At 49.4% G+C, this 19,053-nt stretch overlaps 1 protein-coding gene across 1 annotated transcript in view; it reads left to right on the forward strand.

Moving 5' to 3' along the window:
- The window catches only part of ARHGEF10 (Rho guanine nucleotide exchange factor 10), a 94,699-nt gene that overhangs the window by 14,552 nt on the left and 61,094 nt on the right, over positions 1-19,053 (forward strand). Inside the window, exons 3-7 of the mRNA XM_077771650.1 lie at positions 1,453-1,611; positions 2,134-2,421; positions 5,089-5,152; positions 9,614-9,690; positions 11,689-11,745. Coding sequence (XP_077627776.1) covers positions 1,453-1,611; positions 2,134-2,421; positions 5,089-5,152; positions 9,614-9,690; positions 11,689-11,745 — 645 coding nt within the window. The remainder of the gene's footprint in view (positions 1-1,452; positions 1,612-2,133; positions 2,422-5,088; positions 5,153-9,613; positions 9,691-11,688; positions 11,746-19,053) is intronic.

Here is a 19,053-nt window from a genome sequence, read left to right on the forward strand (position 1 = left end):
CAGTCTCGTTCCCCCTGGGTCCTCATGAAGGGGCTCCTCCCTCCTGCCGTGACGGCAGGGATGGAGCCTGACCTCTCTGGTAAGCTGTTTCTTTCAAAACACCTGTTAGAACATACTGGTGATTCCAAAGATTGAAGGGAAAATGAACACCTGGTATTTAAGACCATTGTTTCTGGACCATCAGAGGTTCAACTGGACCCACAGGGTCTCAGCGGGAAAGTCAGTTTCTCGACTGGCTCAGGTAGACCATCTCTGTCAGCTTCCCTCCCTAGAAACTACTCCACCTCTAAAAGCCCAATATTTTCNTGCCCAGCCTCTCCCAGGCCCCACGGTGAACTAGGCTCAAGGGCGCTATTTCCATCACCTCTCCACCCTGTGGCTGGCCTCCCAGCCTGTGTCTTCGCACCTCTGGCTCTGAGATGACTGGTTCAGACCCCACGTCCCCACACTTAGGCCTGTGTGACGGCTGTTTGGCTGGCGTGTTGGGGTGGAGGCTTTAGGAAGGGACCCTGCCCCAAGGCCTGGGAGCCTGTCTCAGCAGATCCCTCTGCTGCCTGATGGGACCAGAGCTTGGTGTTTATGGGGACACCGGATGCCGGTCTCCCCCAGGGCCGGTGCCCAAAACCCACCCAGCAGCACCCTAGTTTGCCTGCAAAGTGAGCAGTTTGGGCTGCATCTTGGGGTCATTTCTCCCTCTCCATAGTGGCCTCCCACTCGTTCCTTCCTAAGGGAACTGCCTTGGACACTCCAGGGTGCTGGGTCCCCATCCTGGGAGAGGGTTCCCATGTGAGGATGCAGGTCCCCGTCCTGGGAGAGGGTCCCCATGACTGATTTCCTGTGATCTGCGTGAGAACCAGATGCCAGCAGACCCTCTAGGTACAGAGGAGTGAGTTGTGCACCAGTGGAGAAGGCCATCACGTTTGGGAGTTTTCTGTGTTCTGACTTTCGGCCCCAGCATTGGGGTTCTGTGGAGCAGAAGAGGCTCCCTCCCCGTGTGCTGTCCCCCTGAATGTCCTGTCCCCTGCCCCAGCTCCGTAGCCTAGGCATTGTCACCTGGGTGCTGTGACATCTCATGGGATGATGGATGACGTCTGTGGGTCCGAGCACCCTCTATCCTACCCCAAACACATCCTCACTTGGAGATGTGTGCAGGACCGGGTCCATGGGGTGGGCCTGGCCTGGACAGGGCTTGTGAGGGCCCTTACGTTTGGGTGGCAAGTACATTGTGGGTGATTGGCGTGGACAGAACCGAGTGGGGCTGAGGTCCCATGGGGCTTGGGCAGAATCCAGTAGTGTTTTAGTTGAACTTTGTACCGTGGGCTCCCTTCTTTGGTGTGTTTCCTTTCGCTTATCCTCTCTCGGTACCTTGGCCGCCGCACAATCCCTGACACTGAACGCGAGTGCTTCTGTCTGCTCACCCGGTGACTGAGTCTGTGTTCTTGTCACCTGTAGAAAATGAGGTGAAACACGACACCAACAACAACGAAGAGGACGATGGAGAGCAGTTTGATTTTGACAGTGGAGACGAGATTCCAGAGGCAGATCGGCCAGCTGCAGGCGGCCAGGCCGGTGGTGCCAGTGGTGCAGGCGTGGACACCAAGTCGGGCCCAGGTGAGTCCCCAGGCCGCCCTCAGCTCGTCCTGACTGCGGGTGAGTGACGTGGCGAGAAGTCGGCGTCCCAGAGCGGGGCATGAGCTCTAATGGCCCATTTAAGTCTGGCCGAGCTCCTTTCGTCTCCAGCATTTCCCGTGGGCTTCAGGCCGCTCAGCTGCCCCTGTTGGCTTCTCGGAGGGAGTTGGTATCGTCCATACCCAATGACAATGGCCTCAGCGCCATGTCACTGCGTGACAGGCAACGTTTCTGAAATTTATGCTCTTGGAGATGCGTGGAGTCCGTGTTGGGTCCTGGCTTCCCGCACGGTCAGCGGTTCACCTCGTGTCAGCGTCTACCTGACACATGTCAGTGGAGAAGCCACCCTGGGAGCCACCAGGCCCAGGGTGTCCCACGCTGACAGGTGCTCCACTCCAAACCCCCAGATCTGGGTATCTCCTGGGCACTCTGGTGGTGCGTGCCCTGGGGAGAGGGGGCTCCACTTCTCCTCGCCTCCTCAATGCCGCATGTGTTTACTGCCAGGAGGCGAACTCGGGAGGGGAACGGATGCCGACGTCCCTGCAGAAGGCACGACGCCTGAGCTCCCGACAAGGGTGAACCCCTACTCCGTCATCGACATCACGCCCTTGCAGGAGGAACAGCCCCCGCCGGCAGACCCAGATGTGGAGGAGGAGGGCGCCAGCCCGCCAGTGCCCAGCGGGTACTCGGTGCCCGTGCCTTGCGGCTATGCCGTGCCCTGCAACCTGCCGCTGCTCATGCCCGCCTACTCCAGCCCCGTCGTCGTCCGCACCGCATCCCTGGACGAGGAAGGTAGGGGCCGCCTCCTCTCTGTGCACCGCAGGCCGGAACTGCCTGCCGACAGCGAGTCTTGTGGCCCTCCGTGTTCTGGCAGGGCCACCGCAGCCGACCCGGTCACCTTCCCCCGGCTCCGCCTGCAGGGCACCTGCCAGCTGCTGCGGGTCCGTGTGCGCGAGGGCACCGGGCCGCCCCAGCTGGCACCCCGGGAGCAGAGTGCAGCCTGCTCAGTTCCAAGGGGAGCCCGCAGAGGCAGCCCAGCCTGGCGTTTCTTCTCTTGCCGAAATCTGGGTGTGCACCCTGTCCCAGGACGCAGCCCAGGGACTGTCCCAGGGGTACGGGCTCTCAGGGACGCAAGGCCTCTCAGATACAGAATCATAGCTTGTGCGAGATTTCAGTAAACTGGGGATTTTCTTTCCAGTTCTGACAGTTGAGAGGGGGAAAAAAAATCTTCGCTCGGGCTCCCTCAGGGCCGCGGTCGGCGTGCGCGTTCTCGCTCGGGCCCCCTCAGGGCCGCAGTTGGCGTGCACGTCCCCGCTCGGCCTCCCTCAGGGCCGCGGTCAGTGTGCACGTCCCCGCTCGGCCTCCCTCAGGGCTGTGGACAGCGTGCGCGTTCTCGCTCGGGCTCCCTCAGGGCCGCGGTCAGCGTGCGCGTTCTCGCTCGGGCCCCCTCAGGGCCGCAGTTGGCGTGCACTTCCCCGCTCGGCCTCCCTCAGGGCCGCGGTCAGCGTGCGCGTTCTCGCTCGGGCTCCCTCAGGGCCGCGGTCAGCGTGCGCGTTCTCGCTCGGGCGCCCTCAGGCCCCTGTCGGCGTGCGCGCGTCCTCGCGCAGGCTCCCGCACTCATACCGAGGCTGCTCCGTGGAACGGACTCAGAAACAGGAACAGCCGGAACCCGCCGTCTTCCCCACCGCCCAAAACAACTCTGAGCTTCCGCCTCCGTTCATTAGCGGGCCTCCAGCGGTCAGAGACTCATGGTGCCCTGCCTCGTGGCACGAGCTTCCAGATCCTTCCAGAACATTAAGAGACAAGTGGTTTGCGTGGCCTGCGGGGGAACTTCCTCACAAGTTTGCCCATCACACTCCTCGTCAAAGTTCTCGTGTTAGCAGACATCACACCCGAGTGCATCTTTTTTCTTGGAAGGCGGGGCACGGGCAGGAAGGGTTGTTTTCGGGGGTGGATTCAGGCATGTGCGGTGTGCATTTGGGGGTGGCAAGAGGGGCCCTTGACCCAGCCACGTAAAGAAAACCACTGTGTGATGTGTTCACTGCCAGTCGACATCCTTTCTTCGTTGACTTTGTTGAGTATCTTTGTGTCAGCAGGAGGTCACCTGGGTCATCTTTGGGGGAGTGTGGTGAGGGAAGAGCAGTCTGTGGAATGGGCAGGTCCGAGTTCAGATCCTGGCCCTGCCTCTGACCTGAGTGTGCTCCTTGGCAGATAGCGAGGTTTCAGCGGCCTCTAGAACTTGAGTTCATGCCTCTACGGCTCCTGGTGCACCGCCAGGCAGGGCCCACCAGTGGGTGAGGGGTGTTCGTTACTATTCAGTGGCATCCGGGGACCATTTTTATGAGTGAGAACTCCAGGCTTAATCCATGAAGCCCAGCCTTCCTGGACCTCAAGTCAACTGTCGAGCACTTTGAAAGTGGATAAGAACGGTTGCCTAGCACACGATAAATTCCTTCTAGAATAGTGTTTATGGGACAGTTTCCCAGTGTAGCAATGAACCACCAGTCGGTCGAGCATGTGGCTAAAACTGAGCTCATCACCCGCTTGTTAAATCAGACCCGGGGAGGGGGGGACAGCAGTCAGCTGGACACGTGTGACAGACCGTGTGTGTATACACACGTGTGTCTGCGTGTGCTTATGTGTATGCATGTGTGTATAGGTGTGTGCGTGTGTATACATGTGTACATGTGCCAGTACGTGTGCCCACATGCGTGTGTATACGTGTGTGCTTGTGAGTACACGTGTGTGCGTGTACCAGTATGTGTGCCCGTGTGCATGTGTATACCGGTGTGTGCACATGCATGTAAGTATATAAAAATTTGGTTGTCAGATATCATGAATGCAGCTCTCTGTCCCCTGAGAATCCCTGGAGGCTCTCATCCAGACATGCTTCCCAATAAATCACAACTGTAAATTCCTGTGAAAAGTCAAGACACAGGAGAAAATGTGTGTTTTACTGTATCCCAGTTTCTTTGGGTACCATTTTAATTGCAGCTGTTGCAGGGGCCTTTGGATATCACTTTTTACTGTAATCCTGTTTTGAAAATATCTTATTTTGAATCCAACCTTAAAAAATTTTATATCTCTCGGGGCGCCTGGGTGGCTTAGTCGGTTAAGCGTCCGACTTTCGCTTAGCCCATGATCTCACGGATCATGGGTTCGAGCCCCACGTCGGGCTCTGTGCTGACTGCCAGCTCAGAGCCTGGAGCCTGTTTCAGTCTGTGACTCCCTCTCTCTCTGACCCTCCCCTGCTCACGCTGTCTCTCTCTCTCTCTCCTAAAAATAAATAAAACATTTAAAAAAAATTAAAAAAAAATTTATATCTCTCAATCATTTTTGTGCTGTCGGTCATTCATAAGAACAGAAAATATGGAACCATTTTAAGTGTAAAATTCCATTCCTACAATTTTACCCTAAGCATAGCATAAAACCATATGATTTTTTTTTCTTTTCTCACAGAGACACAGGAAGCAGCAGAAGACAGCCCATTTAATTCTCTAAGTTCTGAGGATCCAGCAAACAGGTAAACTTACTCATTTTACACACATGCTCTGAGTCCACGACCGTTTCCTAAAACGTGGAGTGTGGGGACACCAAGAGGCTGTCCTTCCCACCCTCAGTGCTATGAGATGATGACCGACCAGGCCTGTTCCCCGCCCAGAGCCTCCCCTCCTGGGTCCCCAACATCCCTCTGCTCTCTAGCCCAGGGGCTCCCAGGACAGGTGTCCAGAACATGAGGATTCGACTAGAGGTTCCTACTGTATGTGGAAAGACCGACCACGTGAACGCACGTGCAGATAGGCCGGGAAGAGGTGGCCCTCCTCAGCCTCCGTCCTGGAGATGCTGCGTGTGCTTTGGCGTGGCAGAGGGTCTCAGAAACCCTCCTGTGGGGCCGGAGGGGAATTTTCAGTGGGTCTGACCCAGCTTTCAGCCAGAATACCTCAAACTGATTTGATCGTAGACTTTTCTTTTGTGCCACTTGCCTTCAGAAACACTATTTCATCTCCTTTAGATGCCCAGGAAAAGCCCATCTTCTAGGCAAACTCTTGCGTACGTTTCAAAACCCTGCCTCAGTGTCTCATTTTATAAAATTTTCTCTTGTTCTTCCAGAGCTATGTGGGCACACCTGCTTCAAAACTGATTACAACAGTGTGCCCTCACTGTCACTTCCTCTGTCCCTTTCTGCTGCTGGACTGAGTCCTGTGAAGGGAGAGAGCAGGTTTGACCAAGGCTCGCATGCCATCGTGCTTGGTGCTTGGCAGCTGAGCGGCCATACTGACGTTTAATCCACACCTGTTTGAAGTGGATCGTCCTATGGCTTTTGGTACATTGCGTTATCCGTGTTAAAATTGTGTTAAAGTGTATACAACATATACAGTGCCATTTGAACCATTTTAAGTGTAACATTCGGTGGCATCTCATGCATACGCTGTGTCTCACAACCATCACCACTCACCCTGTTCAGAATATTTCCTCATCTCAGACAGGACCTCTAACCCTTCTGTAGTGATCTACTGTCCCCTCCTCCCAGCCCCTGACACCCCTACTCTGCGTCCCGTCTCCGTGGATTGGACCAATCTGGGTAACTTGTGTCCTTTTGTGTCTGGCTTGTTTCACTTTGCATCACGTTAGCGAGGTTCTCCCGCGTTGTAGGACACGTCGAGATCTCCTTCCTTTTCAGGCCTGCGCAATATTTCTTTGTGAGCACGTGCTACCTTTTGTCCACTCACTCACCTCTTGATGGACACGTGTGTGGTTTCCACCTTTTGGTTGTTGTGAATCGCGCTGCTGTGAACACTGGGGTACGAGCATCTAAGTCCTTACTCCCTATCCCTTTGGCTGTACACCTGCGGGCAGAACCCTGGATGGTGAGTCTGTATTTCATTTTTTGAGGACCAGCAGACTCTTTTCCACAGAGACTGCACCACTTCACATTCCCACCAGTAATGAACTGCTTCCAAATTTTCCATATGGTCACCAAATTTATTTTCTATTTTTTTAAAGATTATAGTCATTCTAGGGAGTGTGAAATGGTACCTCATGGTGGTTTTGGTTTGCACTTGCTTGGTGACTAATGATGTCAAACACCTCGTCCTGTCCTGTTGTACATTTGTATGTCTTTGGAGAAATGGCATTTAAGTCCTTTCCGCATGTTTGAATTGAGTTTCTCGTTGAGTTGTAGGAGTTATAGTCTCAATACTAATCCCTTATCACATACGTGATTTGTGAATACTTCCTCCCATGCTGTGGGTTGTTTTTTCACTCTCTCAGTGGCATTCTTTGCATAAAAGTTTTTAATTTTGATGAAATCCTACTTATGTGTTTTGTTTCTTTTATATTTCCTATGCTTCTGGTGTCCTGTCCAGTCAGTGGTTGGCAAATCCAGTGTCATGAAGCTCTCTCACTGTTTTCTTCTAAGAGGTTTGTAGTTTAGCTCTTGAGGGTCGGTGGGTGTCATGTTCTGCAGTGTCTCTTAGGTCTAGTTGATTTGTGTCTCACTTACCATCTTCTGCCCGGTGGTTCCTTTGTGGAAAGTGCTACATTGGCGCGCCTAGCTGTCACTGTGGGACGGTCCATGACTGTGTAATATCCCTTCATCTATTTTGGGGCTCCTTCGTTAGTTAGGAGTAAGTTTGTAATGGTTATATCTTCTTGTTCTATTGGACCTTTTTTCAGTATATGATCTCCATCTTTGTGTCTGTAACCTTTTATGAGTTAAACGCCATTTAGTGGGACCAGCCTTTACCAAGCATTAGAATATCCACCACCTCACCTGGTCCTCTGTTTGCTGCTGCTGGCTGTGTTTATTTATCCACTTTTAGTTGTTTACACCTCAGTTGGCCAAGCCGTTACTGAGTGCCTGGCCTCTGCTGGGCCTCGGAGGCGGAGAGTAAGTAAACTGGTCTCAGCATGCCAGCGAGGCGTCCCTCCCTCCCAGGTGGCGGCTTGCCGTGCTTCCTTTCGCCCGCGCAGGCCTCAGCAGAGCAGACGGAGCGAGAGCAGGCTCCTGACTCGGGCACCAGCTCCTCGACCTGCCGTTTTCACGCTCACCTGGCTTTTCCTTTGGGGCTGTAGGCTGGCCTCTGAATGTAGAAAGACACACTCCTCCCCAGATGAGCGTGATCTCTGCAGAAAGGCACACACGCCACAAGCTCTTTGCACCAGGTTTACATTACATTTGTCACAAAGCAGATCCACTCAAGGCCCCGCGGTAGAATCACAGCTTGTGCGTAACAAGAGACAAGTGAGTGGCATGTTATCACCGGTGATCTGAAATGTATGTTGAGAAACGTATCTGCTGAAAGGATCATTTCTTAGAATGAAAAGAATGTGAAGTGGTGTGAGAGGAGAAGCTCAAATTGTTTTCCAAAACACCACCTTTTTTAAACACACGGAAATACTCAGGAATAGTTTAAAATATCATCCATTTTTGTTTAGATTTTCTCTTTTGTGCTTAACTTCATTTTGATGTGATTTTAGACTTAAAAAGTGTGAGAATATTTTTTTCTTTAATGTGACCCTTTCCTCAACTAAGTGCGGGGATGGGCTCGGCATTTCTTACACACATCCACAACACAGCGTGTTGTGTCGCACGTGCTTGCACAGCTAAAGTGTCCATGACCTGGACATTTTTAAGATCTTTGCCATCTCCCTGGCCTTTCAGTCTCGCACGCATTTAACCATTAGAACTTTTAACAAACAAAAATGATAATAATGGGAAGAGACCACCCTGCAGCGACCCCCGCCATCTCTGTCACTTATCGTGAAGTGTGGCATTAACTCTGTATGAAACTCTTATTTGCACGTGTGTGTTTTCTCGAGCTCCCGTGCTTGTCTCTGGGCGCCCCCCATGGCTCCTGTCTCTTCCCTTCCTGTGCAGTGCTCCACGCCATGCCCACCTCTTCCTTGCAAAGCTCCAGGGACCATAGGCCCTGAGGTCTTCATCAGCGTGCGTGGGGCCTGTCCCCAGCGTGTACAATGACTCCGACCTTGTCATTCTTTGAATAAAGCATTCCGGTGGCTTGTTGTCACCCACGGGACAGCGTTCCTGCTCCCCGAGTGTGACCTGTGGCTTGGCCCCTAGGACCATTGCGCTGGAGCACACCACCAGCTGAGTCATGAGCACTTTTTATTTCTGGCGGGTGACGTCCCTTCCTGTCACTCGGGCGGGTCTCTGCAGCCAGTGCTGTGTGGGGCACACAACAGGCCCTCGAGAAGTTCTGACGAACCACTGGAAGACGCATCAGGTCTCCTGGGGCAGGGACTTTGTGTCTCATTTAGCACTCGGAAGCGCTCGCAAACCGCTGGGAGTGAAAGCTTGAGCCTGGCGTCTGTGTCGAGAAGCCGCAGCTGGTCCGATAAAATGAGCACATGCACATTCGACCTGGTGGGTGAGGGGCAGAAGCCTCTGCCTGTGTCAGCCGGTGGCCCCTTTGGCGTCCGAGTGACCACTTCGGGGAGGTGAAGTCCCCGGGTCGTTTTGATCGAAGGCACCGCCTCAATATGCCCACCCCCATGGACTAGGAGGGAAAGGCACCAGATCTATTACTCACATATCTCAGAAATGGGGTGTGTGCAGGGAGCCAGGGGAAGGGCGTCCCCTGTCCCAATAGATATGGACTGAGGTCACCCACCCACCACTCAGTTACTAATGAGATGATTAGGGCGGAGATCACTAACTTTTCGAGGGCTTAAGTCTAAGTGTTTATTTTAAAGATGCCCCGAAAAAGAGAAGTGGGAAGGTATGGTGGGGCCGTAAGCTTGGGTCCTTCCATACACGTCCACGCCGTGGGTGTGGCTGGCAGGATCAGACTATAAACTGCGTAGGCAGCAGCTCAGAAGACACTCTCAGCACAGGATGCCCATAATAATATCAGGGGACGGCATGCACACGTTGGAGCTCATGTACCCCCTGGGGACATGCAGCAGCCTCCTGACCAGAAGTATGTTCACCGCTGTGGCTTCCTGGTTTGTTTTCTCCCAGTGACGAGCGAGCGCCTCAGGAGGACAGTGCCCTCGCCCGGTGGGCGGCGGACCCGGCCAACACCGCGTGGATGGAGAGTAAGTACCCTGAGCACCGGGAAGCCGGCGGGGCCGTGCGCGCATCCTCGCCGGGCTCTGCGTGGACGCCGTCCCGGGGAACAACGTGGTTTTGCTGGGTTCTGCTGGTTATTCCCATGTCCCTTCAAAACTTCATTCATTTCCCTGAAGGACCAGCCAGAGCTGACTGTCACTGCTGTCCTGTTCCCGGGGCTCCCTGAAGCCCATATTTTACTTCCAGTCCGAACGTCTCCGCTCACACCGTCCCATGCGGGTTCCTCCCACCTGTTCCTTCCCAGCGCAGTTCTTGGGTTCTGCCACGATTGTCCTGTATTTGGGGAACTGACGCTTGGACACAGGCCCACAGTCAGCAGTCACCGCCGGGACGTTACCCAGGCATTCTTCTTGTGATTCTCACTGCGATGGTTTCTCAGGCTACCATTTTGGAAAGGGGGTGGGTGGCTGATGAAGGCCGCCCACCGGCCATATGGCACCGCAGAGCCGCTGTTCCGCGCGCGGTTACGAGGCTGAGCTGTCTGTAACTAGATTTGACTTTTAATTTTTAAAGAAGAGTAAAGATGTGTTTTCTAATTATGCCTTTATTACCCACTAGCTCACTAATTTCTGTGTAATTTTCTGTGATTGACTTACAAGGAAGAACCATTGTAACCATCTCCCGCTTATTTAATTATCTCCTGGAATGTGTTGTTCTGGTTTTAATTATGACAGTGCCACCAAGGAACTTAGCCTAAGTAGATGATTGTGCCAGGGGGCCGCTAAATCCGGGGTCATTCCAGGACGAAAGTATCGTCTTCCTGTTCACTAGCAATTTTATTTCCAAAGTCAAATTTGTCTGATTTTCTCGCACGAGTTGTTTTACTGCACAAGTGGCAGTTAACGAGAATAACACATGGGTTGGGTTGCTGACACCCACCACGGCAAAATCTCTGGGTCTAACCTTTGACTCCCCCCAAAACTTAACTACTAATAGCCTAGTGATGACCAGAAGCCTTACCAATCACATACGCTGTCGTTTAGCGCACATTGCGTGTATGTGTCATACACCGCGTTCCTACAGCAAAGTATCGCAAGCAGGTCTGCACGTAAGAGGACTCGTGGTTCTCACGGGCGCGTAGATGGACATCGCTCACGTTCTCAGGAGTGGAAATGCTTATCACGGTTGCAGTTACATTATTACAAGGAAGGGAGCATCTATCACATGGGGGCTTAGCAGCAGGAGGCGAATGAGGGACGTTCCCAAATTTGCCTGCTACCCCCTACCCCTTGCCCGGAATGTTAACAGTGGCTCAAGGGCAGAGGCAGAGTTGAGGGTATTTACCTCATTTTTCTGTTGTTGCTTAGTCATGGCGACCTTTATGGTTTTCAGTGTGGAAGACCTCAGAGCGTGCTTGATTTCCGTGAAGGCCTGAACTCTTACAAATCTGAAATAGATTTCTGGCTTCGCTGCTGTCTCATATACAGCCTTTTCATACCGTATTCACTATGTAGTCCAGCCCAAAAGGATCCCCACCTTTTCTTAAGAAAACGTGTTATAATCTCAGAGGACGCGAATATTCCACATAATGTAGTCTGAGATACTTGCATGCGCCTACTTTTCATATCTAATAGTTCAGAATATCATAGAACCATCCATTTGTTTTAAGTTCCCTGTTAACGTAGCACCACTTGAGCAGTCCCTTTGGTTCTGAAACTGCACGGCGCCTCTGTATTGTTTGTACATCAGAGCACATTGACTTTGTAGGCTGAAAATTATAAAGAGCCACATAGAAAAGTGCAGGTGAACACAAAATAATGGACTAAATTGGCCTAGAAACCATAAAACTCCCTCTACACAGCTGGCTCACATAGAGCGTCATCCTTCAGTCTCAAGAAAACTGCTACTTTGCACAGGTGCACGCGTTCGGCACTGGTGTGGCATCTCCGGGGACTGTGGGCCTGAACAGTGGACATTGTACTTGGTCTTGGTCGGTTTTGAAAGTTTCCTTCTTTTTATTCCAGATCCAGAAGAAGCCATTTATGATGACGTGCCGAGAGAAAATTCAGACTCTGAACCAGGTTTGAGTTGTCTGAAATTTGAGTTTTAGAGGATTCAGTTTATCAGTCTTTCTCTTTGGGTATAAAAAAAATGACTTGTTACTGTGCCCACAAACCTGAGATACACAGCTCGTATGTGTTTTATGTTCATGTTTTATGTGTCTTCTAGTGCCTCATTGATACTGGGGGTAGAATATTTGAGCACATATGTATGTGTGGTTGTACTACAACGTTATTTTATTTTAACATTCATTCATTTTTGAGAGACAGCGTGAGCAGGGGAAGGGCAGAGACAGAAGGAGACACAGAATCTGAAGCAGGCTCCAGGCTCTGAGCTGTCAGCACAGAGCCTGACATGGGGCTCGAACCCATGAACTGTGAGATCATGACCCGAGCTGAAGTCGGCCGCTTAACGGAGTCACCCCGGCGCCCCTGTGTTACAACTTTAAAAGGGATAGTTGATAAGTGTAAAGCAGAGGGAGTTAAATATGTGAAGCGTGTAAATGGAAAGTAAGCAATGTGGAGGCTAAGTACTAACACGTATCTGATAAATAACATGAATGAGAAAGTAGAAGAAGGAAGTCCTAATGCTTTTCTAGAATTCAGGAAAGATCTAAGTTCTCAAATTGTAGAAATACAAGTTCAAAGCAGGGTCAAGCCTGAATCCACACATAGGCACATACACTTAAAACTGCTGAGCACAGATCAGTCTACTAACCCCAAAACACAGGTGTTTAAAAAGAGGGAGCAAAGGCAGTGTTAGCTGAAGATTGGAGGGATCTACTGCTCAGACTCTAAGAGCTGTTTCACGTTGCATTTCAAGGAAAAGTTACTGAACCTAATGAGAAGCAGAAAGAGCAGTGAGCAAATAACTTTGTGAATGAATCTAAAGCAGGATTGATCAAGACTGCACTAACAGCATTGTTTCTTTCAAGAGTATAACTACAGGGAGGGAGCAAGCCCCAGGCTATGGTTACTGGCAACTGGAGGGTGACTAACCCCAAGCATCTAATGTCTGTGTGGTTTTCAGGGAGAGAGTATAGATAGTGATTGTGTGTTTTTTGCTGTGAGTAACCAGTAAAGGAATAGAAATGGATTCTTTAACTTCCAAACCAATAGAGAAAAACCCAGTCTGGTAGAAAGCAAGAAAATGTAAAGTAAGAAAGTATGGCAAATGGTATGAACAAAGATGGCAACCTTAGTGCAAATATATTGCTACTTATAGTAAATATAAGTTGAATCCAATCGCCCATAAAAGAAATTCTCAGGTTGGATAAAGTAACAAAGCTAGCCATATATTTTTACGAGAGCTGTATAAAAATATAAAACTTTTGTAGGTAAATTGATGGAAAAAGAAACATAAGGCCAATTCCAACCAAAATATAACTAGTATTACTATAATATATTGAATGTTAAGCTATAAAACATTAGGTATAGAGTCCTTCACAAGAGAGAATTCTAAGAGTTTTAAACTTGTGTGCACCTGACAAGACAACCTCTAAATGTATAAAGCAAAATATGACTGAGGAACAATCAGCAATAGTTAAGTACATAATTGGAGTGGGAGATTTTAAGAAAGCTCCCTCCACTGTCATGGATACTGGATACAAAATTAGTAAACTGCAGAAGAATATAGTATGTGATCAACCTAAAGATGGATATTTCTTTTCAAATGCATGGAATATTTATAAATATTATATAGCATTCCTCAAAGCAAATGTTAAGAAATGCCAAAGAATTGACATTCATGCCTCATTCCCTAATTAAAAAAAAAAATCAATAGAAACATTTGAAAATTAAAAACAATACTAGTACTTAGCTCACAGACAATGATGAAAACAGAATGGAAAGTAGAAATATTATGACTTGAATAATGAAAATATGGCGTAAAATCTTACAGGATAGATTTAAAATAAAGAATTACAGACACAATGGCGTTTGTTAATAAAAGAAGATGGAAGAGTACTGAGCTCGGCATCTACTCTGTTACATAAAAGAATAACAGAGCAAATAGCGAAAGTAGGAGGACAAAAAATGATAACAGCAAAAGTGATAAAACGGAAAACAAACAATAGAATGTATCATCGGAACAAAAGAGCAATTCTCTAAAAATAACGTAAAAATAGACAAGCCCCTCGTAGTGTTAGGAAGAAACGATATTATTGGAGGGAGAAGGAAGCGAAGAAGGGAAGGAAGAAAGGATCAGGAACAAGAAACTTCAGGAGTAATACACAAACGCCATGAAGGGATTCTAGAAACAACTTGATATCAGTTAGTTAAAACACTTCGACTGTGTCTGAAGTAGAACATGTTAATGTCTGATGATTCACAATCTAGAATTTTAATCTGCCAAGCAGCCCGCTAAGACCATTGTCCTCGCCTGTGAATTGCTAAACTGTCGGGGACTAGAGAGTTCCTCAGCTCTGCACACGGTCCCAGTGGATAGTAGAAGACAAGAGCATGTGACTCATTTTAGGATGTTGGTGTAAACTTAGAACCCCCTTCGCTTGAAGGGGTGATGCTGAACATCCTGATGAAAATGTAAAGAAATCACATCCAGTAATATCCCAGCAAGTCAGCAAAAGCCGACCTTAACCCTTCAGATCAGTCTCAGGAGGTTACAGACCCTTCAACATGAGCAGGTTCTTTTACCATCTTTTCCACAGGAACAGACTCCTGGACATAAACCATAGGCTCATCTCAGTAGCTCCTTGAAGTGCACTTGACAAGATTTGTGGCCATTCAATGTTAAAAACTCCTAATAGGAGGAAACATTCTCAGCCTAAAAAAGGACACGTTCTTGTCATTTTCATCCAGCGTGCTAAATGACAGAGAGTTAAAAGCACATGGTAGTTTATTCATTCCAAAATCCTTTTGGATAGTGTTACATACCGAGCACGGATTAAGTTTCAGCTAACAGTCATCCCTGCCCTTGAGATTCCTACGTTGAGGGAGACAAATACGTAACATTTGGATCCCTTTATAAATAGAACTGGAAATGCTTATCAATAAATGTGCTCCTAGGTAGTTATTTAAATACATGATGCAAATAAGGTGGGGCTTAAAGACTCGTTTCTGTAAAAACAAGCTTGAAATTCATTTTCGGGCAATTTTTGCTACCAGGTAGGCCTTTTCCAACACAGAAGGGTTGATCTGTCCCCTCTAAATCCAAAACACTGACAGAAGGTCTACCAGTGGTTTGCCTACCAAAGGTGACCACTGTTCTGCATAGAGCCTGCTGTGTCCCTATAAGGACAGTGCCTAGCAGGGTCCTGATGTGTATGGACTCAACCAAGAGTCACCGAACTGTCAGCTAAAAGAATACCTCCCTCTTACTCTCTTTATTTCTTAAATAAAGAAGAGTCTGCTCAAGGTTCCCACAAATATTTTCAAAACTTTATGGTCATAGAAGTCAGATGTCTTAATGTGATTCTTTGACACAGTTCCCTAGATATATTGACCCTGATGGGCCTTCACGGCAGCTTTCAGTCCCACATCAGCCAGGACCCTCCCTCGTTAGGATCACAAAGGGTCCTGGCCCCCTCTGTGGCCCTTTGCTCTTTTCCTCATTAAACGTCTTGGTGTTGCAGTTGTTTTGAGAAAGACTTTAGTTAGACCCAGCTAACGTGCAGACGGCGATACAAACCGGTGGTCCCCTTGCAGGTGTGTGTCCTGGAGAAATTCGTGCCTGCTGTCAAGGAGACATGTGCAGGGATACTTATCTGCAGTACCATTTGTAAAGAGCAAAAGATGAGGGGAGGGGCGTCTGGGTGGCTCAGGTGGTTAAGTGTCTGACTTCGGCTCAGGTCATGATCTCACGGTTCGTGGGTTTGAGCCCCGCGTCAGGCTCTGTGCTGACATCTGGCTCAGAGCCTGGAGCCTGTTTCAGATCCTGTGACTCCCTCTCTCTCTGACCCTCCCCTGCTCATGCTGTCTGTCTGTCTGTCTCTCTCTCTTTCTCTCTCTCTCTCTCAGAAATAAATAAAACATTAAAAAAATAAAATAAGAAAATGAGCAAAAGATGAGGGGAAACATCATGGCCCACATTTGGGGAAAGGATCAACCTGTGGCAGTGAATTTATACAATAGACCGTTATATTGCCGTTACAAATGAATAAATGATTGTGTGTGTGTATGTGTGTGAGTAAAAAGGCAACGGTGAGTAAAAAGCAAGACACACAGAGGTAGGGTGCCTTTGGTCTTTAGATAGATGCACCCCTCAGACGTAAGGGGACAGCCACAGGCCAAGAATGGTTCTCGTTGACGCAGCGGAGGGGCCCGAGCCCTGGCTGCGTGCGTGTAGGCTCGTGCAGCTGCCGTTGCAGGAGTGGCCGCTGACACGGCGTTTAGTCGGGGTCTGCGGACGGGCCTGCCGTTGCGTGCTTTGTGCTGCATTTTGATATTTGAAAAGTAACTAAATATATTCTTAGTGAAGTAGGCGGCACTAGATCTTTGAGGTTGCTCCAGCTGTGCAGGATGTGAGCGCTCCAGCGGGTAGACTTGGGGAGACAGATGTGTCCGAGGGAGAGTGGAGGCCTGTGTGCTTTGTGCAAAATATGGTCATTTCGGGTTAAGTTCTGTCACGAATCCTGGCAGGAGACTGAAGGGTTTCTTATGAGATCGTATAATGACCATCTGGGGTCGCGTTTTTCTGTGTTGTTGCTTTTTTTCTTTTTTATTGTGGTAAAGTGCACACTGCATAAAATTGACCCATTTTAACGAGTTCAGAGTACACAGTTCAGTGACATTAGGCACACTCACAGGACCGTGTGGCCATCACCACCACAGTAGCACTTCTTAGGGCCATCCTGGCCCAGGGCAGGTAGCAAGTTGCTGACCTCTCCCTTCATTGGCCTCGTGGGAGAAACACACGCCCACACCCCCCGGGGACTGTGCTTACTTTTCGGTTTCATAAAGCACCAGTCTGTGTGTCCAGGACCTCAGGAGGGGATTGTAATTCACAAAGTGTCAATCACCTGTCGTTAACAAGACGCTTCCGAGTCCTTGAAAGTTTCTGTGTGCAGGCGAGGCCCAGATAGTACTGCCTTTCCCAGAACACGGAGAAGCGTTATTTTCCCACATTCTGACCGCTGAGTGGTGATGTACTTGAGTTAGAGGCGGCCCATCGTGCCTGGTGTCGATAGCCTACTTCCTACTTCCCCAAGGTGGACAAGCCAGCCAGCCTGCCGAGAGCAGGACTCAGAGTTGAGCAGGACCCTCGGCCGTCTTCCCCGGAGCCGGGACCAGCCCTCCAGCTGACCTGGGTGCACCTGCAACAGGCTGGACATCCCGCCGCGGGTGTGGGCGGCACCGGCCGTGCTGTGCGTCCGGACTTGTTTCCTGCACACAGAGTAGCCCGATGTCCACTGGGGTTTGTGGAGGGAGAAGGGTGTGCTAATCGAGCAGCTTCAGGATTCATGAGCCGCACCGGGAGACAGCGCACAGGCACCTTCCGCATGTTTGTGTGCCTCCGCTGCCGACCATGCCGTAGAGGGTCCCCAGGTCCTTCCTGCGGCCAGCTGCCTCCTTCAGGACGGCTCTCGGCCCTGACCTGCGTGGCAGCTGAGCCAGGGTCGGCCACATCCCCGGAATCCACCTGCCCTGCTGACCTGGTGCCCAGTCGGTGGCATCATAGGCGTCCTTCAGGCACGTTGACCCACCTTCTGTGGCTTCACATATTGCATGTTCTTACCCAGATGACAGGGCTTTTACCTCCTCAGGGCTTTTAACCAGAAATTTGGATTTCTGTTTTATATTCTAGAATTAATCTCAGTTCATGGAGATAAAATCCAAGGCCGAGTAATCTGAAATAGTCAGTGACAGTTTTGTACCTACTTCTCATTTCCAACGAAAGCAAATGTTTGCCTTTAAATGTCATTATATATACAAAGCTTGCTCTTGGCTCCAGAGAATCTTTTAATCAAGGCTGAATTACTGAAGATTTTTAAGGCTAAGTTTCAATACAGAGAACAACTAAGGATGCCTATGGAATAAATTCTTTTTTTTAAATTTTTTAAAGTTTTATTTATTTCTGAGAGAAAGAGAAACAGCGTGAGCAGGGGAGGGTCAGAGAGAGAGGGAGATACAGAATTCAAAGCAGGCTCCAGGCTCTGAGCTGGCTGTCAGCACAGAGCCTGACGCGGATTCGAACCCACGAACCGTGAGATCATGACCTGAGCCGAAGTCGGACACTTAACCGACTGAGCCACCCAGGTGCCCCAAGGAATAAATTCTTCAAATATTTATTTTGAGAGAGAAAGCATGTACATGTGTGCATGCACAAGTGGGGGAAGAGCAGAGAGAGAGAGAGAGAGAGAGAGAATCCCAGGCAGGCTCCAAGCTGTCAGCACAGAGCCTGGTTTGGGGTTTGAACTCATAAACCATGAGATTATGATCTGAGCCAAATAAGAGTAGGACACATAACTGACTAGACCACCCAGGTGACCAGAGAAAAATTTAATTGAAAAACATAAATGTGTTCCCAGGTAGGGAAATGCCATCTTTTAGCTCACATTGTACTCTCCTTCAGTGATAGCTTAAGCAGACAAGTCATTTATACCTGAGAAACTCCAGCTGAAACAACCATTTATGCTCATGTGTTTAATAAGTAAGGGAATTTAGAGAGACACTGATGTTCTCGAAGTTTGTAGAATGACGTTTTCATTCTTGGAAAGTCCCGTCAACCTGCCACAGAAAACTCCATCTGGGTTTTCTGCTGCTGCTGCGTATCATTCTATAATTGTCAGAGAATCTCACAAAAGTACTTTCTTGGGACCTGAGGCCTTTGCATGTGTCAGAAAGGATGCGGGTTAGTTAGTTGGTAATGAACCTCAAGATGTGTGCCTTGTCCTGGGGGCCCCCGTAAGGCAGCTTGGCTCCCGGAATTCACTTTTGCAGAACAGAGATTGGGAGATAAAAGATGGGACTTATAGTCTTCGGAATTTTTAAAGTGAAGATCCCCTGTCATCATATTTGGTGGTATAAACATGTGTTTTTCACTAATTCTGAATGATTCGTGATTGAAATATTTTAAAAACAGTGATAGATTAGAAGATTTGTAAGACGGTTATTCGCACGATGGCAAAATTTACAGTGGTTTCCCATGAGCTCGTGTTCGTATTTGAATGTCTCTGTCACCTACTTGCCTACCTTGTTTACATTCTGTACGTCTGGCCAGCAGTTGTTTCGTATCATCATGCCGGATTCTTCGAGACCTTGGCCCTCAGGACACTCTTGGGGGCAGGGGTTCGTCGGAGTGCTGTCTGGCCCTGTGCGTCTCTGCCCACACCCTGAAGGGGCTCCCCACGACCTGTACGGGGGAGCCAACCC

Source organism: Crocuta crocuta, unplaced genomic scaffold (genome assembly GCF_008692635.1).
Source record: "Crocuta crocuta isolate KB4526 unplaced genomic scaffold, BGI_CrCroc_1.0 scaffold111, whole genome shotgun sequence".
In the NCBI taxonomy this organism is placed as follows: domain Eukaryota; kingdom Metazoa; phylum Chordata; class Mammalia; order Carnivora; family Hyaenidae; genus Crocuta; species Crocuta crocuta.